The sequence below is a fragment of the Centruroides vittatus genome, unplaced genomic scaffold (assembly GCF_030686945.1).
Source record: "Centruroides vittatus isolate TY-2023 unplaced genomic scaffold, ASM3068694v2 contig_1743, whole genome shotgun sequence".
Lineage (NCBI taxonomy): Eukaryota > Metazoa > Arthropoda > Arachnida > Scorpiones > Buthidae > Centruroides > Centruroides vittatus.
In genome coordinates this window covers 284,984-309,865 of record NW_027121062.1, presented here as the reverse complement: position 1 = coordinate 309,865, position 24,882 = coordinate 284,984, and the positions used below count along the sequence as shown (strand labels likewise).

General features: G+C 31.0%; 1 protein-coding gene across 3 annotated transcripts; it reads left to right on the top strand.

Annotated features, from left to right (window-relative positions):
- Positions 1-9: 9 nt before the first annotated feature.
- On the top strand, positions 10-24,747 carry RpL27 (ribosomal protein L27). Of its 3 annotated transcripts, none has more exons than XM_067263245.1 (5): positions 10-111; positions 466-553; positions 24,240-24,409; positions 24,476-24,586; positions 24,657-24,747. In XM_067263245.1, the coding sequence occupies exons 2-5, from the start codon at positions 473-475 to the stop codon at positions 24,703-24,705; spliced, it is 411 nt and encodes a 136-aa protein (XP_067119346.1). In that variant the 5' UTR covers positions 10-111; positions 466-472; the 3' UTR covers positions 24,706-24,747. The 3 variants fall into 3 exon arrangements, with proteins under 3 accessions (XP_067119346.1, XP_067119348.1, XP_067119349.1); XM_067263247.1 differs by having other exon boundaries at positions 16-96; XM_067263248.1 differs by having other exon boundaries at positions 47-71.
- Positions 24,748-24,882: the final 135 nt, after the last annotated feature.

Genomic DNA, 24,882 nt, shown 5'->3' with positions numbered 1-24,882 from the left:
GATTAGTGTGGCAACACTTTCCCATTCTTTGGGAGAAGAAGAAGGTGTCAGCGTTGAGGGATCTGATATAAGTAATATCGAAATCTGCATTAATCGGTAAAAATATTAGCTGTAAGTTGTGTTTTTGTTGCCGTGAGAGTTAGAGATAGAGTTATAGTAAAGATGTAACCTTTTATTTTTGTTCAGAGATGATTTGTTAATAAATTTAAAAGTTTTAATAGGCCCAGATGGGTCGGCCATGTTTTCAATGGTAAAACGTGTAAAAATGATTATAAAACGGAGTAAATTGAAGTATTTATATCACTGTAAGCGATATGCTGATAATTATTAAATTTAAGTTGACTTAGGAAACAAAGAAAGGATCTGAGTAATTAGAATGTATTTTGTGAAGTAATTGTAATGTTTCTGACAGAATTAATTTGCAAGTGTTATTAAATATTTTAATGTAAGTTCTTGATTTAACAGTTCCAAGATGGGAAAGATAATGAAAATTGGAAAAGTGGTGTTAGTACTAAATGGAAAATATGCTGGTAGGAAGGCAGTCATTGTAAAGGTAATCAAGTTTTGCTGTCTTATTGTTTTAAAATATATAATTAGATATATATCCAGTTGTAGAAAGAATAATCAAGATGTTAAATATTTGATAGTTATGTAGGTTAGGGTAAAGCAAAAGGTATCCAGCTAAAAAAAGGTCTTAAACTAAATATTAACGAATAGACATAGACATATTTAGATGTTATTTGACACGCTGAATCGATTGGTATTAAAAAAAAATTACTTACGATCAACCGTTTAAAAGTTACGAAAGATTTTTTATTTCCGGCTACTTGCTTCGTTTAAGAACAACTTTATTAAGAAATACGCAGGAACTCATCGATATTAACAAAACGAATTACTTTAATTCACCATAATACATTCCATCTACGAGAGAAAGCGACATTAAAAATGCTAAAATGGTGTCGTTAGCCCGCGAACGCACGTACACGCGACAACCATGTAGGGACAACTGACGCAGGGAAATTTTCCCTGACCGGTGGGGAACATGTCGAGCGTGACGTCACTTCCACAATTCCCTACACACACGTGTGCGGTAACAAAAATACTTGACACAAAAATATAATTTTTATATATTAAAACAAAAGTAAAAATTTACTAACAAGTTTAGTTTTCCACGTGTTTGTAACAACATTAACGTCTTTAGCTCTTTATCCCCAGATATCCGGCTGCACTGTACTCTACCATCAGAAGTTAACGAAAAGGTCTCCAGCTATAATTGCATTTTATACTCATTCTTTTCTCAGTGTTTCTCGTCTAGGTGTTTAAACAGTGTGCATATAGTACACACTTGTCATTAAAGCCTTCCTATGCCTTTTTTATCTCGCTTATACAGCGACGAACGCTTTTACCCTAGATGCTGGCTGCTCTGTACTACGACCATCACAAGTAAAGCAAAAGGTATCCAGCTATAATTGCGTTTTATACTCATTCTTTCCTCACTGTTTCTCGTCTAGGGGTTTAAACAGTGGGCATATAGTACACACTCGTCATTAAAGCCTTCCTATGCCTTTTTTATCTCACTTATACAGCGACGAACGCTTTTACCCTAGATGCTGGCTGCTCTGTACTACTAACATTAAAAAGAAGTGACAATTGTAAAGTACAAAAATAGTATTACGTTATGTATGGGTGATTTTGTTCTAATGATTTTATAGAATTCGTAAAATTTATTATGAGCAATGTAGTAAACTTAGGTTAATATATTACGAAAATTTTTGCGTTCGAGGCATGCCAACGTTCTGCTGCTTTTTTTATTAATGTGACTGAGTTGTAGTGAGCGATAGTTGCTATCAGGAAACGTGTAAATACTTTCTTTCACTGAGTAGAGCATAATGTTGACAATAAAAATGAGATAAATATTTTATAATTGCATCTCTTCGAAAATTCACATCTTGTGAAAATATGAATGTTATTTTTCGTTCCGGTTATAATTGATCTGTGTTTTGAAGACTATTTGTTATAGAAAATGCTGGATCAGTGTCCTGCATTTTCTATAACAAATAGTCTATAACAAAGCAGAAATAAGCAAGGTTAGTTCAAAACTAACAAATTCTACACAATTCGATTACTATAATCTTTTATACTTATTCATACCGTTTTGATTTGAGAACAGTTTCTATTCTTCCACATTGTTAATTCTACTGTCATTTTTTATATTTTGATTTAATTCGTATCACAATTAGACAGTATGTTATCTAATTGTCCAGAAACGGCTGCCGGTGGTCAGTGTTGTTATCCATTCAGCCACTGATAGAGCCGAGTTAATGATAACTTATTTATTGCATACTTCATAATTTTGAATCACCTAGAGTTAGAAATAACTTGGTTAAATAAGTTAAAATCTACCTTTCATAGTTTATTGTAATGTATTAATAAGTTTAAGTGCAGGCTACACATAATATACAAAAAAAAAAAAAACCATAAAAACTTTCAAATGAAAACTTATTTACCATAAACATTTTCAGTCTTTCTGGTTCGTAATCACATGTCATTAGTTTAAAAGATAATTACAACTTCTAGTTCTGACAGAATACTACAAAGTTCTTAAACTCTGATATTTTATTATTAAAAATATAAGTCAGAACCAAAATTTTACACATCAATATTTTCTTTCATTAAATAATCATGTTACATTTTATTTCTGTAAAAGTGTACATATTGATATATATAATAAATTTCAGTAATTTCATTTTATTTCATTTGTTGTAATTTCAGCAAATAATTATCTATTAAACATTTTTTGAAGATGTAGAGTTTTTCATTGAATTTGTTAATATTTACGAGAAAGTTGCGAGATCTCACTAGAGCGCGTCGAAATTCTCAATGTAGAATTTTGTTACAAAAATATCACACAAGTCAATAACTTTAACTTTTATTTAAAGAATATTTATTTCTTCTTAAACAACTTTATTTTATCTACAATACAAAACTTGATAATATTTGAATAAATGCAATATGATGAGGACTCCACTAAATATAGTAAATGTTCTGCAATATAACAAAGTTTATTTAAAGTACTTCAACATTTATAATTTGGTTTTATATCATAAATATCTGTCGCTCTGAAAAATGTCCAAACAGCAGAACTTATTTGCTGCTTTAAACATTAGAAGAGACTTTAATCTCACAGTTACTGTTCTGAATTGTAAAAAACCATCATTACCCAGAAGTGAATCCAATTGAATATCCACATAAACACTATCAAAATTTTATTAAATTACTTAATACGTTTTTTTTTTTTGACCCACCAAGAAGACCTATGAAGCCAGGGTCATCCTAGCGGTTTTTATATTTTGAATACTGATGATGAAAATATACAATGAAGGTGATGTAATAAATAGAATAATGTATAGAGAATAGAGAAGAAATGGAAGTTAGGATAACCGTTGAAGATAGAGACATTAATCAGTCCAGTGTGCAGTGGAAGCCCCCCAGCAGTGGCTCCCCAGCGGTAAGTCCCACCCCAGTATTGATACCGCAGACCAGGTGCAGTATGGTGGCACCGACGGTATCGGGGCTTAAACTCCACAGGGGAGAAGGAATTGAACATGGGACCCCGCAGGGGAGTACTTAATATCAGGTCAGTCCATAAGTCCGTGTGCATTTTTATGACCTTGAGAAAAATCTTGTTTTGCTGTTAAAAATGTCAGTCTAATGTGATAATTTTTACACCTAAGTGTTAAATTGGATCTCATTCGTATAATACTGTTCAGAATTGTGAACATTTCAGTTGTTTATTTTCGTTAAAATGGAAGTAACCGACGAATATAAAAGACACGTTTTATACTTTTTATTTGGTGAGAATGCTACAAATGCAGCCAAAAAAATAAATACTGTACATAATCAAATCCTAATTAGTTCAAGGACTGCGCAGAAGTGGTTTGAAAGATTTAGAAACAACGATTTTAGTGTGGAGGATAAGGCTCGTACGGGAAGATCCGTCGACTTCGACGACGATGCTCTCTCTGCACTAGTCTGCACTGTAAAAAAGGCTATTTCTGAATATTTTGATTCAAAACCGAAATCATTTTACGAAGACGGGATTAAAAAGCTACCATCGAGATGGCAAAAAATTGTACAAAATAATGGTGAATACATTATAGATTGAAATAAAATTTAATTAAAATCTTTTGCTGCTTTTTTGTAGATAAAAATACGCACGAACTTATGGACTGACCTGATACATTAATTAATGTTACCCAAACAATCTACATTTAAACAGAAGTTATCTATACATATCATATACATACTGCGAATGTGTTGCACAATTAATCTGACTAAAAATGACCAAAAAAAATCTAGTGTACTATTTTGGGTTAGCTTCTCCTATACAGTATAAGTAAGAATGGAATAACGGTGACTCACTGCTATTAAGTTAATTCGCTTGTGCGTTTCCTGACGGTAAAGTTAGTTGTTCGAAAATATTTTAGAGAAACTTGTTAATAAAGTGAACTCCAGTAAAGCAGCTTATTATTTTATTATATTTACTAAACTATATGACCTATCAGAATAAATCCATCTGTTCTAATGCTAAAGAGGGAAAAGTTCTGTTTGTGGGTTTAAATTCGTGTGGGTTATTAACTACTGAAAGAATGGGACTATAATGCTGTTGATATAATACTACTCTAACTGGTGTATGCTCTGCAAATGCATCATTCGCCAACTGCAGAAAACCGCCTCTAAAAGTTTCAGAAAGTTCTTCTGAATTATTTACTGTATTTAAAAACATACCTTTACTAGACCTCATATCTAAATATATGTAAATTGGTCGACCTAATGCTATTGCGCAACTATAAATAGATATAGAATTAGCCCAAATATCTGTGTGTGAAATCGATGGATAATGCTGTTTTGCCATATTAAAAAGTCTATTGCTAACACTTATTCCGCGGGCCATATGATCCAAAGTTACCTGCATTTGATTTTTTTCAATCAGTAAATGCATGCTGCTTTTATATTTAATGAAATAATAAAGGGTGCATAATCTTATTAATTCAACAAAAGTATTATCGCCGAACAAAAGAACTGACACGGAAGAATAAAAACAATTACCGTCACCTAAAACGGAAACAGGATGAAATTCAGTTAAAAATAAAGGGTGCAGTATCTTATAACTGGGATAATCTATTTTATATTTCACCTTATCAAAAGCACTAATCCTAGCATTTCGAAGTAATTTTATCATACAGGTAATTTTATCATTATATTTTCAAGACTTGCTGATACAGTTAAAATACTAGTACATAGTAATTCTTCTAAAATATTTTTTGCATCAGTTTTTAATTCATTGTTTTTTGTACTACTTTCTTGATTTTTATTATAAACTATATTACTTTCTATATTTTTATTAGGATAAACCTTATTTTTTAGTTTTTTCTTAGCAACTACATTATTTTTACATTCCCCAAAATTATATACATTTAATTTTTTAATCTTACAGGCAGGTTCATATTCTAATGACGGCAATTGCCTTTTTGCCTTTACCATTCCTGGATATATTTGTTTAATATGATGTAGGAATGTTTTAAATCTAAATCCAAAATTATTGATAAATTCCCCTTTTTCATTTTTAAAATACCTCTCAAAATATAAAAATGTTCCTAAATACTGATCCACCATTTCAGACTCATAACTACTGACATTACTCTTAACAGATCGCCAGTGACGTTCAATTGTGTTGGTATGGACATCTTTGTTTTTAGGGTGGACAAAATACTTTTTGTGGCAAACGGTGTAATGTTCCATAAACCCATACTTTTTTATACCCTGATACACTCTAGCACTATCTGTAATAATTACGGACTGCTCATCCACATATTTTAAAAGGAGAGGCGTAAGTGTGCTTTCCTTCCTATCTGCTACTCTAACTAAAAAGCTTTCCCTACTTTGCCTGCATATTCCTCCAAAAATCCAATCTTGTTCGGATATTAAAATCCTGCCTCTGTTGTACTTCCTAGTGCATAAATGTGCTTCGTCAACTTCTACTGTCAAACCTTTACCTCCAATTTTTTTATTTTCTAAGTTATTCATCATCGTTATTACACACACTTCCCTACAGAAACTGTACCAATCTATAGCTGTAGGTTTAGAAATGTTCGTATGTAGTGCAGCCTGTGTAACGGGTAATCGACAAATAAAACAAAAAGTTACTTTTAATACTTCTAACACAGTTAATTTTGTCCCCGAAAACCAAGTGTTTTCTAAAACTGAAATTCTATTATTACATTTTATCCCATCTATTCTATTATTACAAAAGAATCTGTAACCAAATTTGGATGATTGATGCTTAGCAATTCTCATATTACCATCACATTTTGGACATGGTATAAGTAAGGTAGAGTCATGGAAATCTGGCACTAAACCAAGTTTAAAACATATTTCTATACAGTTATCATCATTAAAATTTTTACTAAAAGTAAAAAAAGTTAAACCCTGAAATATTGACTCTGCATCCATTATGAAATTCTAAATTATAATCCTAAATTTCAAAAGTTATCTACTTTTTTATAATTATGAATACAATTAAACTATAACTCTAAAAGAAACTAAATCATATATATTTTTAATCTAAACGTTATAAATCTTATTACTTATTCTATTTATTATAAATGTAACTACTAGTGTCTAAAAGATCGATTAAATTAAAAAAAAAATTAAAATAGATTAAATTAAAATATAAAATATAATAAAACAATTTAAAAATGTATATATTGGGTATTACTAATATTAATATATACTAAATTTAAATTATAAATAATATAACCACTATCTTATTATATTAAATAATATATAAAATCGTCGAATAATTAATCTTCAGGTTTCTTCACAATAATATCTGCAATAAAATATAGCCGATGTATCAAAGCACTCAATCCTTGGAAGGTATCGAGAAAATGGGAATGAATTATAGTGAGCATGTGTATTTATAAAATTTAATAACTAGCTGTCACGTGATCTGCGCAAACCAATAGTGTACTCCACTATCATCCCATGAGAAATACGAATCGTTGATTTCATTAGCCATTGTTTGGAGTTTGCCAAATATGCAGGTGTGGTCGAACTGTAATGACTGCCCTCCAGACATTCTGTACCCGTATTGCACTTAAACAATTAAGAAATGAACAGCTTAAAATCTATCCGCTATACTGACCCCTCCGGAAAAACCGAACCACCAGAGCGAAATTTATACATTAAAATTACTTTATATTTGTACCTCGTTTTTATCATCCTCGTGAATGACATTACTATATATCTCTTCTGTTAGGTGTTTCAGTTAGATCAGGGGTCACCAAACTTTTCTTCACAGCGGGCCAGATAACTGAGAGAATGACGAGCACGGGCCGCATTAATTAATAATTCTACTTTCTTTCAATTGTATACTTTCTCTTCGTTCATATCTTAACCAAAAATGAGATATATTTTTTTATCTTATTATTTTCTACCTTTTAAATGTTCGGAATTTTAAAATAATTTAAATATATTGTTTGACGCATTCCATATTCGAATTGTACTGGTCAAAAGCCTGAGTAAGATCATGATTATGGTCGAAAACGTTAGTTTTAATTAAAATTTGTCGTTACTGGGATATAATAAGGTTCTCGTGGGTTAACCCTTTCGTCCCTGAATATAAATTATGATCCAAAATCAAAGATACAATAAAGGTGAGTTACTTTAAAGTCAAATTGAAGATTTTTTGTGAAAGAAATTAAATTTAATTAATTGGGTGGTCAAGGGGGGATGGTACATATTTGTACCAATAGGGTTTTTACATGGTACATATATGTACCAGCAGGTAAAAAATTACAACATATGCTTCAGAATCACTTTATTGCAAATAATACATTTAAAAAAAATATATATTATTTGGTATGGTACAACATGAAACAGTCTTTACACAAAGGAATTTGACATTCTTGACAAACCGTTTTTGTTCTTTTTTGTTTTTTTTCCTCTGCACATCGAGCACATCTTCTTCTTGTTTGACCTTCTACAGGAAGATGCAATGCTGTTCCAAAAAGTTTCTTTTTTTTTGAAGAAGGCCCTCTTTTTGGTAATGGTAAATTGCTGTTTTTCTTTTCTTCAGCAATCAAATTTTCAGAAAGATCTACCAAAAATGTTAGATAAGAAACTTTCTTTGCATTCCTTCTCAAGTCATTGTACATAATCCATGCATTTGTTACACACATACTTAGACAAGTGTAAAATACTTTTTTCCACCATTTGGTGGATTTTCTCTCTTGATTATACAGACTTATATATTGATCAGCTCGATCAACTCCACCCATTTTCTGTCGATATAGAGCTATGGCTTGTGGACAGTCTATTGTTACTTGTTCACCTGTCTTAGTTTTTTTAGTAATTTTTGTCAAATCAGGTTTGTGGCAATTACTCATTACTAAAACTTCCTTTGTGTCTTGCCATTTTACACACAATATTCTTGTGTCAGTACATCTGAATGTAAATTCTCCTCGTTTGAGTTTGTCTGGCATGCCAGGTACATTTTTGCGGTTAGCCATAATAGTACCTATTGCAGGAAAGTTAATAGTTTCCAATAGATTTACACCAGTAAAAAAGCGATCAAAACACAGGACTACATCAGGTACTTTTATTGTTGCTGCAAGCGATTTGACAACACGTTCTCCAAGAGTTACTGATTTATCTGCTACTGGTGAATCTTTACCAGAGTATACATTTATATCATATGTGTATCCAGAATCAGAGTCGCAACGAAGCCATAATTTGATGCCCCGTTTTATCGGTTTTAGGGGCATATACTGTTTCAACGAAGATCGTCCTTTGAATTTAGTCATTGATTCATCTATACTCTGAAACTGACTATCTTCCCGACATTTACTAAAGGTGTATTTCAAGCAAGAAATTAATTCATCGACATAATATGTTTTTGTAGCATTTGCAGGCTTTTCTGGGGGAGCAAAGTAAAGTTTAGAAATTACAAGCATAAATCGATCACGAGAAATAGTATTTTGAATAGATCGATTTCCCATTGACTCTTTTTGACTCCAATAGTTTTTTAGGCTAGGAAGATGGTTATATGACATTATGAGCATACACCCTAGCATTTTCTGGATTTCACCTTTATCAGTTAGTTTTTCTTTTTTTTTCTTAGCTTTGTTTAGCTTCAGAAGACGCTGATTAGTACAATTTACTATATGTAAATATAGAGAATGAGGGAAAACTTTATGAAATATTTTCAATGGACTTGATTGCTTTGTGATGTCCACAAGCAGTTTACAACTTCTTTCAGGAGGGATGATTTTAGCAGGCTCAAATAAATCATCTGGAACTGTCCAATGAATAAGACGATTGAGAGAACTCTGATTAGAAATATTAATATTTTGTTGTTGCTCACAATCACTAGAGAAACTAGTTTCTGAATCCTCCACATATACTTGACAGTTTTTAGACGTTGAAGGTTTTCCAAGATCATCTTGGCTATAGCTGTATTCACCTTCTGACCCATCATCAGTCGGTTCATATTCATTGGAAGATGAAACAGAAATGTCAGAAATATAGTCATTCATACAATCGAAAGTCTTCTGGGATAATATTGATCTTTTCATTTTAATACTGAAATAAAAATGTGTTCATCAAAAGACCTGTTGGTACATATGTGTACCATTAAAAAATCCGGCTGGTACTTATGTGTACCATGTGAAAAAATAGCAAAATAAAAACGAAACTATAAGTTAAATCTATTTACCTGAATATTAACAAGGATTATACATATAAATCTTCTAAAATATATAAAATTTTACTGATATAGACAACGAAAACTAAGAATTTTTTAACAAAGATACTCAAAAAATCTAATCTTTCGTCGATACACGTGTAGTATACGTTAAGCGAATGACTAAATCGCCCTCTACAGTTGCCAGTTCCTTAGTGATAAAGCAAAATCCCGATATGGTACAAAATTCCTTTGTCTGTAATGCATTTTCTAAATTTCAGGTATTTTAAAATTTTTGTGGTACCTATGTGTACCACTAGGGACGAAAGGGTTAATTATCCTTCCCAATGATTCTGAGAGGAAGTTTCTTTTTTAGATATATTTATTTACACCAGAACACTTGACATGGTTTGTTCCATCTAATATCACCTATGTTTTTGAACCTATTTGTAAATCCTTTCTTTGAGGAAGCGTTGCTCAGCCAACCAGCCAACAGACATTTGTTTAATTTAGAATACGTATTTAGGAATTGCTATTTGTTCCTCTTTGATCTCTTATTTTATAGATTTCATCTATACTTTTATCTATTTTAAAATCATCATATTTGACATTATAAAATATATTAATTAATAAAAGTATATTCCATATATTGTACTCTAAGAAAAATTACACGTTTTATCCAGCTATGGCGTAGTAAGACGTTAATGATGGAATACATTTATATTACATTTCATACTATATGCACACTGTTTAAACCCCTAGATGAGAAACAGTGAGGAAAGAATGAGTATAAAACGCAATTATAGCTGGATACCTTTTGCTTTACTTGTGATGGTCGTAGTACAGAGCAGCCAGCATCTAGGGTAAAAGCGTTCGTCGCTGTATAAGTGAGATAAAAAAGGCGTAGGAAGGCTTTAATGACGAGTGTGTACTATATGCACACTGTTTAAACCCCTAGACGAGAAACAGTGAGGAAAGAATGAGTATAAAACGCAATTATAGCTGGATACCTTTTGCTTTACTTGTGATGGTCGTAGTACAGAGCAGCCAGCATCTAGGGTAAAAGCGTTCGTCGCTGTATAAGCGAGATAAAAAAGGTGTAGGAAGGCTTTAATGACGAGTGTGTACTATATGCACACTGTTTAAACCCCTAGACGAGAAACAGTGAGGAAAGAATGAGTATAAAACGCAATTATAGCTGGAGACCTTTTCGTTAACTTCTGATGGTAGAGTACAGAGCAGCCGGATATCTGGGGATAAAGAGCTAAAGACGTTAATGTTGTTACAAACACGTGGAAAACTAAACTTGTTAGTAAATTTTTACTTTTGTTTTAATATATAAAAATTATATTTTCGTGTCAAGTATTTTTGTTACCGCACACGTGTGTGTAGGGAATTGTGGAAGTGACGTCACGCTCAACATGTTCCCCACCGGTCAGGGAAAATTTCCCTGCGTCAGTTGTCCCTACATGGTTGTCGCGTGTACGTGCGTTCGCGGGCTAACGACACCATTTTAGCATTTTTAATGTCACTTTCTCTCGTAGATGGAATGTATTATGGTGAATTAAAGTAATTCGTTTTGTTAATATCGATGAGTTCCTGCGTATTTCTTAATAAAGTTGTTCTTAAACGAAGCAAGTAGCCGGAAATAAAAAATCGTTCGTAACTTTTAAACGGTTGATCGTAAGTAATTTTTTTTAATACCAATCGATTCAGCGTGTCAAATAACATCTAAATATGTCTATGTCTATTCGTTAATATTTAGTTTAAGACCTTTTTTTAGCTGGATACCTTTTGCTTTACCCTAACCGTTATGTACACTTCATTTCGTGAGTTAGATATGTTATATGTATGATGGTCGATAAAACATCTTATTGGTGGTAAGATTCTATGTACGTTAACGAATTATATTTATGTTTTAATTTAAGATTTCTAGAAATGTATTGTAGTACATTTTTGAATGTTATATAAGCCTATGAGTTAACTTTGTTGCTGTGTTGGGCCTGGTACAGATGTTGAAGTGATTATGGACGAGATTTATGCAGTTATGTGACTGTTTTCTTTTGACGGTCTCACAATGTCGTAGCTGGTGATGTCGCTTGTAACAGCTCTAAAGAACTGGTGAATTTTTCTTCTATCCCTGTACAAAATATCTCTCAGAAGAGTTTGTTTACAAATTTATGAAAATCTAATTTTGAATTGTTGCTTCTAGCATTGTGTTACAATCTGTTATGTTTTTATTGGAAGTGAATTAATTGATAATATACAAAATATCTTTGGTGATATATGTTTTATAGTTTCAGTAACTTAATGAAGTAATTATGATGTCCTTATATGTGTGATAATCATTCAAGAAACTTTTGGTTTAAAATTGCAGCTTGTAGCTAAAATAAGTGGCATAAATATTGGTCAATGATCAAGCCTACAATGGTCATACAAATTAGTTTGGTGTCGCATCTAATCTTAAGATGATTTTTATGAAAAATTATTTTAAGTCAATATGATTTTTTTGAGATTATTTTGTGTTTTATTGTAATATTTCAAATAAAACATAAATCACAGTTTAGAATTTGACATCTGAAAGTAATCCGAGAAGTGTAAAGCCAATACATTTTAAATAAAAATGTGTGCCCTAATGCCTATACAATCTCATACAATGTCAGACTATTCAAAGTCAAATTTTTGAAATTTAAATTTTCTACAAAATGAAATAATAATGGATTTTTTATGTGCAATTCCATTGTGATCTCTGAATAATTCTCATGACAAAATTCACACCTAATTGCTAATTCCAGCAGTAAATGAACAAGAAACTATAATGTTTTAACATTTTTGGCTTTTTAGAAGCCCTCCTCAGGAACGTACAAAAAAAACAGTTCTATTGTTTGAAAATTTTTTAACCGTCGAATACAGCCGTGTTCCAGTTTTTTAAAATATTTAATGATGTACCGTACGATACAAAAATTGTTACGTTTAAACATAAAATTATATTTTAGATAAAGCTAGGAATAAACTCATTATTATTATAGCGTTGTAAAAAAATTAGTGTGATGTAAACAATGTGAAAATTGTTTTCTCTTATATAGCAGAAAGATGAATATTTAATTACACATAAAAATTATTGTTGTGCTTGTGGCATTGTAAATAATAATTCCACGATTGTGGAACTGGAATATAATCGGAGTTAATGCAACCTCCCTTTATGCTTTCTATATAGATCTCAAGAGCCTCCAACGGGCGTAAGTCGTGTCGGTCAAAGGCCCCGTGTAAAAGTAGCTTCATCCCAACATGAGAAATCCCATGTTCGATAGCATACTGGGCTAGTGCAGTATTATACTTTCGCTTGGACACATCATATTTGTGGTTCCTGAGGAGGGCCTCTAAAAGAAGCTGAAAATGTTCGAACATGCTAGTTTTTTTGTCTGAATGATTTTCTTTAAAATAAGTTTTCACTGATCATTCTACAGTTATAGGAAGCTGAAATTTAACTGATGTCAAATATAGCAAAAAGTTGCTATATTTTTATATAAGTTTTTTTTTCATGTGAGAAGATCATTTAGTATACTTCTTTTTCAGTTACTAAGTTAATTTTTAAAAAATTTTTTACCAGAATTATTTTTATTGTATATAAATATTTCTACATGAGGTGCCAATTTACTCTGCTCACGTGATACTTTTGAAATGCTGCACTAATAAACAGCTATAGAGTCTGAGCGCAAGTTACTCGCGCGCCGCCCTGGTGGAAAATATTTACATAACACACAGGAGTTCGCTAAAGAGTGCATATGCGTTATATCTGAGACATTTCGAAAACCGTACCTAGTTCAGTAAATCGCTTATTGTTTTTTAATTTAGCTTTTAGTTTTAGTTTAGCTTACTCAAAATTAAATGCCCTTACACGTGTAAAGATTTTTTTAAAAAATTGTTGATTTCGAGACAAATGAGATATTTGTAAAATATTTAGTTTAAAAGTTCTAAACTTTATTTAAAAGAAAATAGCATATATTATACACAAATCCAATTAGCTTTATATGTAACAAATATTCAATTTTCTTATTTATTTATCTATAATGATGTACTGTACAAAATGTAATACTTAAAGTGAAAAAAAATGAGACGTTCATTTATTCACTATTAGAGAAGATGCAAATGTTCTACTTTAATTATTATTTACCTGCAATTGTAAATAGTATTAAGTTTCAGTGTTTTCACAATAAAAAAATTTCACTCATTGGTGGCTGCAGATTTAGTAATACTGCACAAACAAACATTATTTTATCTGCATATGGAAGAAGTGAAATGGGTAATCTACAGTTCAATATTTCAAAAATTTTAATTCTACCAATGGTTCTCTCAACGTGAATTCTTACACAAGCAATTTTGTATGTTTCGTCCATTTCATTAGCACTAAACTGATTTTGATTTGATTTTGAAAAAGGAGGCATAATTAAAATAAATTTTTATTTTCGACACCCGATTTAATTTGAGGAAACCCTCTATCAGCTATAACAATATCTCCCTCCTCCAGTTTTTGTAGAATATCACAATTATTTGTTATAAACGAATCTGTACTTCTTCCTCCATACCCACTAGAAAGAAAAGTTATGTCCTGATGGGGCAATTCCAATTAAATATTTTACAGTACAAGCAGATTTATAGTAGAAATAAAACTGAATTTGATGTCAAACTGATGATGGGTTCTCAGTTTTAATTTCTGTACAATCGATGATTACTCTTGTTTCGGGATAATTTTCTTTAAATGATTGCGGTAATGTAGCCTTAATAGATAATTTTGTTGGCCAAATAATCCAATCTTCTGTTGCAACAAAAATAATTTCTAAAATTTGTAAAAACTATGTTTTAATGGTGGTTCTATGAATTCCAAACAATGCACCTAATGCCAAATAGCACAAACCCAACTTTAACTTCATTAGAAAAATTAGTAACTTATTTTCCCAAGACAATTCATAAATTCTAACAGGACTGTTTGGAAGCGTGTCTAAAAGTAAATTGAAAACATCAAATCCTACTGATATTAGATCTTTTAAAGATTGATCATCATGAAAATTTGCTACACCACTAAAATGACACGACCTATGATTTTCTCCACATTCTTTTGAAATCGTTTTAATATGGGAAACTTGAGTTTCAGAAACATTGTCACTAGTCATGCAAATAAAAAATTTTTAAGTCACCAAACCGTTCGTTTGTAACCTCTGTTGAGTTCCAAAATCACGTTTTTGTTTTTGTTTAGGGTCTAAAAAATTGTTTTCAATTGCTACATCAAAGGTGTCTTCCTCTTCTTCAAATAAAATATTTCTTCTGTTCATTAGGTGTTTATCTCTCTTCGTTGACTGTTCGTGTCGACAATTTTCTTCGTTTCTTCTTTTTTCGGGATAGATTGTTGGATTATAATTTGGACATCTTGGATCTTCACTTTTTCCCCATCTATAAAATGCATACTGCATATCCGTGCTGATTTAGAGGGTAGCCCTGTGATCCGTTTTTATTAAATTTACAAGGATATTTTTATAAAATTATTCGTGTCAATTTTTTAAAAATTAACAATAAATTTTGTATTTCTTCCTTTTGTCTTTTAGCAAAATTTATCCAAATTTGGCACTTCTGTTTAAGGTGTAGACATGCCAGAAAACAATAAAATGAAACTTTCGGTGTTACATGTTGCGTGTTTGCTAGTGTATTAGAACGTCCAAACACAACAATTTACATTTGATTTACCCATTTTTAATATTATAACTCAAATACAAATTAAAAAACAATAAGCGATTTACTGAACTAGGTACGGTTTTCGAAATGTCTCAGATATAATGCATATGCATTCTTTAGCGAACTCCTATATGTTATGTAAATATTTGCCACCAGGGCGGCGTGCGAGTAACTTGCGCTCGGACTCTATAGGGTCAAGTAGTTTTCTATAAAATATAAAATGAGAATTTTAGCTGTCAAAGAAAAGCCATATTTGTTAGTTTATAGATCATGATTATATGATTCTTTTTAATCATTAAGAACAACTAAAAAAAAAGTTGTTTTTAGAATTGTCAGTTAAATCTCATTTAGTCAGAAATTTGTATTTTTATATTTTTACACTTTAAAAGTTTTAATATATTAAGCTCTTGTAACTGGCCACAGTTTCACTTAATAAAGAGTGATCTAGTCTGCAATGATACTGTGACACGAATGAAGATGAGGAAACATTCTCTCTAGGGATTGTAAATTTACCGAATTTTTCATTTACCGGTAATTCGGTAAATGAAAATTAAAATACCGGTTTACCGGTAAATTACCAGTAAATTTTTTCCTGAAAAATAAAATTAAGGCGATAAAAAATATAAGTCATTTTGATTTCCATTTGACATTTTTATTTCAAAGATATAGAATATAAAAATTATAAAAATTAAAGTGTTATTCTAAACAAACTAAAATAATAACTTTTAGAAACAGAAATAAAATAATACAAAAAAATAAAAATACAACAGAAATAATATATAGTACCTAATACCATTTTATTGATTACCATTTTTTTTTAAAATAACTTCTCAAGAAACTTAAATTATTTAAAGTCTTATCTCCTATTTTTTATCTAATTTTTGTACAAAATAATCTAGATCCCGAGAATACCCTTTCTGATTTAACACTTGTTGGACGAATGGTATATTAAATAATCAAATACTATTTGAATATACTTCCCCGTACTTTTTCTTGGCAGAAGTAGTCTAATTCTTTTTTACTATTTGTTTCCAATCTTTCGTGTTTTTTGCTTGTGGAACCGACTCTTCTTGACATTCTGTTTTTTGTTTGATAAGGTCATAGAGTTTCTGCTTCATTGATAATTTGACATTAGGTGTAGAAGTATCAATATTTTCGTTATCTGACTTTGAATTGGAATCCAAATCAGGATCATTTAAGTGTCTCTGACTACTCTCAACAATAATCGAAAGTATTTCAGCAATGCTTTTGATTATTGATGCTTTACTGTTTATATGAAAAATGTCATAATTTTCTTGACCCGACAAAACCAAATTAGGGTCTGTCAAATAGTGTAACATGTTCGAATAAACAGTCCTTCTCTCCTTTATGCTATATATTAATGCTTTTTTTTAGTTCAACGCTTAAAAATGTATTTTGGTTGGTTAATTCACCCAACATAAATTTCAAAGTAACATCGGCTACATATAAATTAGTCTTTTCATTGCAGTGTTTCAACGGCTAACTTAATGGGTTGCAGGCTCGAGATTATATTTGTAGTAATTTTATTTTTCTGTCATTGAAATCTAAGTTCAGTTTCAAATCTATTAGACTTTTTCGGACAGCATCTTTAAGTAATAAAAATCTTTCCAGCATGTTTAGTAAGCTATTCCACCTGGTTCTGCAATCTAAAATTAAAGAAAGTTCTTTTTCAATAGTTTCTTTGACATATTTTTGTAGTAATTAGTTTTCGTTGGCGATTTTCTAAAAAGTCTTACTATCTGTTGTATTTTTGTAATTAAAAAATTTAATTCCGCATTTTGTAGAGTAAGTTTGGTACAGCCAGTACTTTCTTGGTTTATTTCAAAATTATCGTATTCAATGTCCAAGTTATCAGAATCAGAATCTGTAGTAAGTAGTAAATTAGCATTATATTCATCATCATCATCCTGTACTGTACATCTGATGTGCTTATATTGTAAAGAACTTTTATGATTGCAATTTGCAATCCATGTACAAGACATAACTGATGGTTTTTATTGAGTAATTTCATTGTTTTCTTCATGACGGCAGCTCCGTCCGATGTTATGCAGACAATATTTTTCAAAGAAATTTGAAATTCTTTTAATTTATTTTTTATTAATTCTGCGCATACCTCAGCAGGCGCAGGTTCATAAATTCGACTAAATCCAAGATTACCCAAGAAAATAATACATATTTTGCACAATCTTAAGGCATAATATTAGAATCTTGTAATAAATATTTGTATTTAATTATTTTAAACAGTTTTTAAAAGTAAAACATTTTAATGTTATTTTACAATAATATTGCATTAATGTCCTGTCATAATATGGTGTATTCAAAATTGCTATTAATTTAAAAAATACGTGAAATATTTACGTATTATTATATTTAAATATTAAAAAAGGAAATATTTACTTATTCTTTAAGAAAAGCGTTGATTGTAAAGATTTTACACCTTAAAAATCTCAAAAACTGCAGAGCACAAATCACACAAGATAACTAGCGCTTTCTGTACAATTTACAGCGCCTCTCAAACCCAAGAAAGTTTGACAAAATATATCTCACATAAAATTAATAATTAGGTATGTTGTTGCTTACATTTACCTGTTTTTTCATTTTCAATGTCCCTTTAGCCCTTTTAAATATCTATAAACGCAATATTTTCTACATAAAAATTTCTAGTATGGATTTTTCATTTACCGAATTACCGGTAAATTTTTGAAATTTACCGGTAAGTTTACCGAATGATTTTTTGTCAATTTATCGGTTAACCGGTAAATCGGTAAACCGGTATACAATCCCTAATTCTCGCTCTCTACTACTCAGTATATTATAAGATTTTGGATTAGGTTGTCTTAGCTATTTTATATGCATCTTTTGACAATAAAAATTTAGAATTAGCTAACACAATATATTTGAATATAAATTTTTGAAAAGAAAATCAGCAGTAATTAATGACATGCAAAGAGCGGTCATGAAGTAGGGGAATCATCATAAAATAAGAATTTGTCTTACAGGAAACCACTATAATGTAAGATAAGAGGTTAATGCTCTTATTAGGAACTTAAAGAAATTGCATCTCAGAACTTCCATAAATGATCTCACTGTGGCAATATTATTCACCAAAGCAGAAAACTAGTCATACTTAATACAAATATCACTCCAACACAGGTTGCTCTGGAAAATTTAAAAATATCACCAGCATTTTGCCAGTTTTTTATTTTTTTCGCCACTTCAAATTATTTATCACCTCCAGTTTTACTTACTAATTAAATTAATACAATTGCTGGTAGCGTTATTAGTCTGGTGTCTCGGAAACAAAAGTAACATGTTAAACTGTCACTTACAAGGAGATGACCAGACGTTTGGGTCTCTGATTTGAATGAAGTTTTGTGAGCCTTAAACACAAACAGCTGCTTGTCCAAATAATAGGGATCCACTTATCAAGCAATTCCAAAAAATGGGCATCTGAAAATTTAGTGTTTAGCTTACAAGTTTTTTGAAGTTTCATATTCAAGTGAATAGGACACTAGGCACTGGTGTTAGATGATGTAGGTTCAAACTTTTGAAATTTTAGTTTTATGTTTAACATTATTATTTTATCACATTATTATTACTATTATTATTCCTCACATTTAAAGCTTATAAAACAAGATGTTATGTTGTTAAATAAAATTTTCTTCATATTTATTTTCATATATGATATTAAAAGTGTAACAAATGTGAGTGCATGAAAAAATTGTCTGTAATATTAACAATTGAATAATAAAACCAATAGGACTATGCTAGCATATTTTCATATCAGATTGTCCTTTTCATCCATGTGCAGTTACATCTGAAGCTTATTTGCTTGTGAGGATATAGTATGTAAAATACATAAAAATAAATGTGAAGAGATGAAAGTTTTATTTAATGATGTAAAACAGTTAAATCTACAGAGGCTTGTTTTCACTAAACAGGAAATGACGTCACAATTTTTTCTGTTGTTTTATACACTTTAAATGTCAGGAATAATAATAATACCAATGCTGTGGTAAAATAATAATGTTACATATAAAAAACAAAACTAAACTAAAATTCAAATGGTTCAAACCTACATCATCTAGTTGCAGTACTTAGCCTCTTATTTATTGTTGCTCAGAAACATGAAACTACCAAAGACTTACAAGGTAAACACTCAATTTTCAGTGGTCCAATTTTTGAAAACACTTGAGAAGTGGTCCTATTATTAGAACAAGGAGCTGTTTGTGTTTAAGGCTACATGCTCACCATAATTCATTCTAATCAGAGATCAAAACATTTGTCTCTCTCCTTATTAGCAATAGGAATCGTTTTTGAATAATGTTTTAATGGATAATTTCGAATGACATACTTGATCACAATGTTTAAACAGTATTTCATGGGTTATGTGATGTGAAAATTTTTGTTTTAGTCTACTGAAAAAAAAGATCATAGTGAAAGACAGTTGTCCCAAAACAATCCCCAAAATTTCTGTCAGTCAATAAAAAAATCCTTACTCTGAAAATGCTGGGTGGCATTGCACAAAACAGCTGTCTGTTCTTGAAAACTCTTCCTATTTTCCTGCCCAAATGTGCTTTGTGACATCATGAAATTGCTAGGTTTGTGGCGCACAGGATGCCTATTGTACAAAAGCTTGACATTTTGCTGTTTTCCTTGGGGTGTGATTTGAGATTCAATTTCATGCTGAATATCAAAATAAGCAGACTAAGTTTTATCGCTGTTTTAATAAAAATATTGCCAAGTGACAATTATGACATTAACCAGATCCCTGCAACACCCAAAAAACCAGCAAATAAACAGTAAAATTTACTCATACTAACATTTCCATTTGTTTATAAACAAATGGAAATGTTAGTATGAGTAAATTTTAGTATTTATTTGCTGGTTTTGGGGTGTTTTGGTGTTATTTGCAATATTATTCCTTATAACTAGTATTGTTTTTAGACCATCCATTATTATGTTAAATTATTTTAACATGTATGCACATACTGAAATGTGAAATGCTTTGAATTTAAAATTGCTCTTAATACATTTTGGGTGTAAACATGTACCATGTTTTAGTTAGCTATACATATTTGCATAATGGAATTTTATTATTTGTTTTTGTTGTGTAGCTATCTATGTTTTCACTTAGATCTTAGCTTAACAAATTACATAGATATGCAGTGTAGGGCAATTAAGCTGCAGTGATTGGGGTCCAAACTGCTTAACTCTGGCTTGGGTGGTCTGCTGCTTAAATATTTTTTGTAAGGTGTGAATCGGTTACAATGGCAGCCTCCATAAAACTGACCCTTATCATGGATAAAAGAAATTAATATTATATTTGAATTTCTGGGTTATACCTATATGGTGCCCAGTATATGCTGTACCTTGTGTGTTGAATAAAATGTATCTGTATTTGAATTTCATTGTAAGTTATTTTATTGTTTATTGATAAATAAAAGATTAATCTTTTATAAATACCTCTTTGAAGTTATAAGCCAGCATTTAAATAATTAATCTGCAATAGTGCATAGCACGTCAATCACGGACATTCGAAATGCCAAAATGATAGCCTCTCAAACACTCAAGACAGCTATGTTCAGGTCCATATGATCCAGTGTCAAAAAATTGGGATCCAAGCTTTTTGCCTGGCGTAAGTAAATTTGCGGATTACTGGCCTGCGGCTTAATGGCCCTACACTGTATTAGTAGGGTTTCATTTTTGTTGATTTAAACTATAAATGTTTTGGTTTAATTTTTTTTTTTTTTGGTTTAAATTAATATGCCATAATGGCATAGCTACAACCACTAACACACAAATGTAGAGAACTTGAGATTAAAAAGAAGCCTGATGATTCACTTGGTAGTGACAAAATACTAGAATATAGTTGAAGCATATTTTAAATTGTTATTTAGAGGCAGGAATCTGTTTCAGACCTTCTAAAGTTCTGAGCCTTGGTCGAAGTTGGTGTTGGGTCTTGGTCTGCCAGCTCCAGCCTGTGGAGTTAGTGTTATTTTTCATGGTCTACCAACTTGACAAGAACAAATCACATTTACTTCACATACTTTTAATCAGGGCTGTAGAATCTGGGGTACTGTATTTACTTGCAAATAAGATGAGGTTTTTATCCATTTTTCACTGCTTCAAGAAACCTAGGTCATCCTATATGCGTGAGCAAAGGATTTTTTCGTTTTTGTATAATTTTTGTAAACTGTGTTTTTGCATTTTTTACCGGATTCTCGCCTTCTAGTGTTTAAAAACAAAAGTTTGAAACATTCTTGTGTATTGTCAGGAGTAAAGATGAATAGCAATAGGAAAAGTTTGACGATGACAATGTTTGGAATTCAATTCAAAGCTTTTGAATTGAATTCCAAAATTACATGGGTGCCTGATACGAGTTTTAATTCATTCCCACATGAAAACAGATGATTATTTAGAAATCAGAATTTGAAGAAACTCATAAGTGTAATTGATGAAGAGTGAATTTAACTGTTAAGAATTGGCAAAAAAGGTTCCCAATTGTCCAGCTTTACATGAACAAATTATGTTGTTGATTTTACAGATTTTTGCGGTTCAATGTGTGCATTTACGTGCATTTGATATTTTACTTGTGACTAAATGAAATAAAATTATAATTGTATTAATAAATCTAATTTTCTTTATTTTGATCTTTAAAGCCACACCTCGTCCTATATGCGAGATTGTCTTATATTCGAGTAAATACGGTAAATTCATTGCTAGAGAACTCAGAGTTAGTAATAATGAACGCCTGTTTTTTACTATGGACTTTTTATTCATTTCAGACCAAAAAACAATCTTTCCACACTGACCCAAGTGGGAGAATGGCTGATATTCTTACAGTTGCATCTCTTGTTACTTTAGGCTAGATTTGGATGACTTGTTGCAACAATGCATTACGTGAATGATTGTATTTGTGTTTGAATTTCTCTAATTTCATATCTAAAGGATCCTTTTTATCTAAATTCTTTTATCTTTTGCTTGTTCTGCCTTATTTACATACTTTTCCAAATCTTAATTTGTCATTGGAAGAGGGTAACAGAGATTCACTTTCAAGATTGATTCTCTGTTTTCTGGCAGTAGCCATTTCATCTTTATTGTAAAGTCACTGAGGGTTTTCCTTGATTTAAGAATTTGTTCTTCATTCAACAAAATTCAGCTTTCTTAATCTACAACTGAGGCTATCAAGATTTTCAATCAGCTGAGCTTTCCTTTTCTTCCTTGTGAGGACCTGATTCCATCTACAATTTGTCTTCATCTTTGGGATAATTTAAATATCTACTTTTTCTATTCCATTTCCCTGTTGTTAAATTTTTGGCATGTAACTTTTTTGGACTACATATAGGTAAGCAAGGATAGATTCTAACTGAGACATTCTTCCATTGGCTTTCAGTCAGTGAATCGCTAGGATTATCAATATCTTTTATAAAAAATCTTAATTGAGCAACCTCTTAACTATCATGTGTATACTTCCCCGGCGTGTTGCTTGGTCACAGTAGCTCCTTTTCTGGCTCACATTTTGCGTATTGCACCAATCGTAGTTAAGCTTGGTGCAAACTAGTTGATGTGATTGCTTTTAACATGACATCAGAAGCTATTTTTATGTTTACATGACTGTTTTTCTTCTTGATTTACTGCTGTTACCTCTTGTGATATCAGTTGTGATGTAGTTCTAGAGAACCAAGGAACATTTTGTCTATCCCTCTGTGAACTATTACTTGATAGTTTGTTTACAAAGTGACAGAAATTGGTTATCATGATTGTGATGCTTATAGCTTTGTGTACAACTTGTGTATTTTTTATTGGCATGAATTAATAAGCAATATATAAAATATTTTTAGTAATATTTATATATACAATAATATAATATGTATTTTTATAGTTTCAATAATTTAATGAAGTGATCATGATTAATACATATGATAATCAGTTTAAAAAATTTCAACTTAAAATTTAGCTTGTAGCTAAAATAAGTGGTATAAATATTTCACTGTACATGAGCATTTCTGATCATCACTCAGAAATCTAATTTCTTGGATCTGACAAGTAAGAGTTGTTGAAGGGACCACCTACTTTCTGTCATGTAGTATAATGTAGAGTGACTTTGAGTTGATGACTGGGCAGTCGATGGTTGACCCTACAATGAACAAATGAATTTTGTTCAATGCCTCTGACCAGTTTGCTGTGATATCACCTACTTTGCACCATGCTTAGGATTCTAGCTGCCATTGCTGCTTGTCTCAAAAACTTTAAACTAACTTTTATAGTTGTAAAGTTTTGATACCTCTTCGGTATCAACATTAGAACTTTATCTGTTCCACATATAGACATCTGATACATTTCTTCTCTGTTAATGATATTTTCTTCAGTTTTATTCATTTTTTTGATTGTCTTAAAGTTGTTTGTTACATTGCCAGTAACAATCTGTTTTTTCTTCATTTCAAATTATTTCAAAACTTTACAAGTGCTGAAGATAATTACCATCATGATTTGCTTTGGTGTTTTTCACTGCCAGTGTCTGAGTTACACACACCTTGCATTGATAGCAAAATAATGTTCATATGTAATATTGCTTCAAGTACAGTGTACTTTTATTGTTTTAAATAATTAGATGGTTTTATAATTAATAATATGACAATTCTACATAGTGATCATTACATCTCTTCTATATGCAAAGATCATTCAGTAATAAATAAAACAGGAATAAAAACTAATGTGATTTTTCTTTTTCTTTCTTTTTTAGAACAATGACGAAGGCACATCGGACAAGCCTTACGGCCACGCTCTCATAGCCGGTGTGGACCGTTATCCCCGTAAGGTGACGAGGCGCATGGGCAAGAAGAAGATAGCCAAGCGATCCAAGATCAAGCCTTTCATGAAAGTTTACAATTACAATCATCTAATGCCAACCAGGTAGTAATATTTGACTGGGTAATGATACTTTTTGTTTAAAGTACTAATTTCTAAACCACCAAACAGATACATGGTAGACATTCAGTTTGATAAATCTGTCGTAAACAAAGAGGTGTTGAAAGACCCGGGAAAGAGGAGAAAAGCACGCCGAGAGGTCAAGGCAAAGTTTGAAGAAAGGTATCGTTTGCAATTGTGATTTTTGAAAATAATATAAAGTATTCAATCTAACAATTGTTTCTCTTGGCAGATACAAGACAGGCAAGAACAGATGGTTTTTCCAAAAACTACGATTTTAATTGTAAAAATACCTCTCAAATAAACAGATTCTTCATGACATAGTTCATATGATTTTCATTGTTTTAGTCTGAATTAACTAACATTAAAAATAAAATTTAAAAAAAGAAATGACATAAATACTGTTGGGAAAAAAACAGTTATATTATTTATAAACTTTGCAAAAGAAAAATTTATTT

Coding starts and splice junctions, on each gene's coding strand:
- RpL27 (XM_067263245.1), top strand. CDS start 473: ATGGGAAAGATAATGAAAATTGGAAAAGTGGTGTTAGTACTAAATGGA. Junction 24,410..24,475: donor AATCATCTAATGCCAACCAG/GTAGTAATATTT, acceptor ACCACCAAACAG/ATACATGGTAGACATTCAGT. Junction 24,587..24,656: donor AAGGCAAAGTTTGAAGAAAG/GTATCGTTTGCA, acceptor TTCTCTTGGCAG/ATACAAGACAGGCAAGAACA.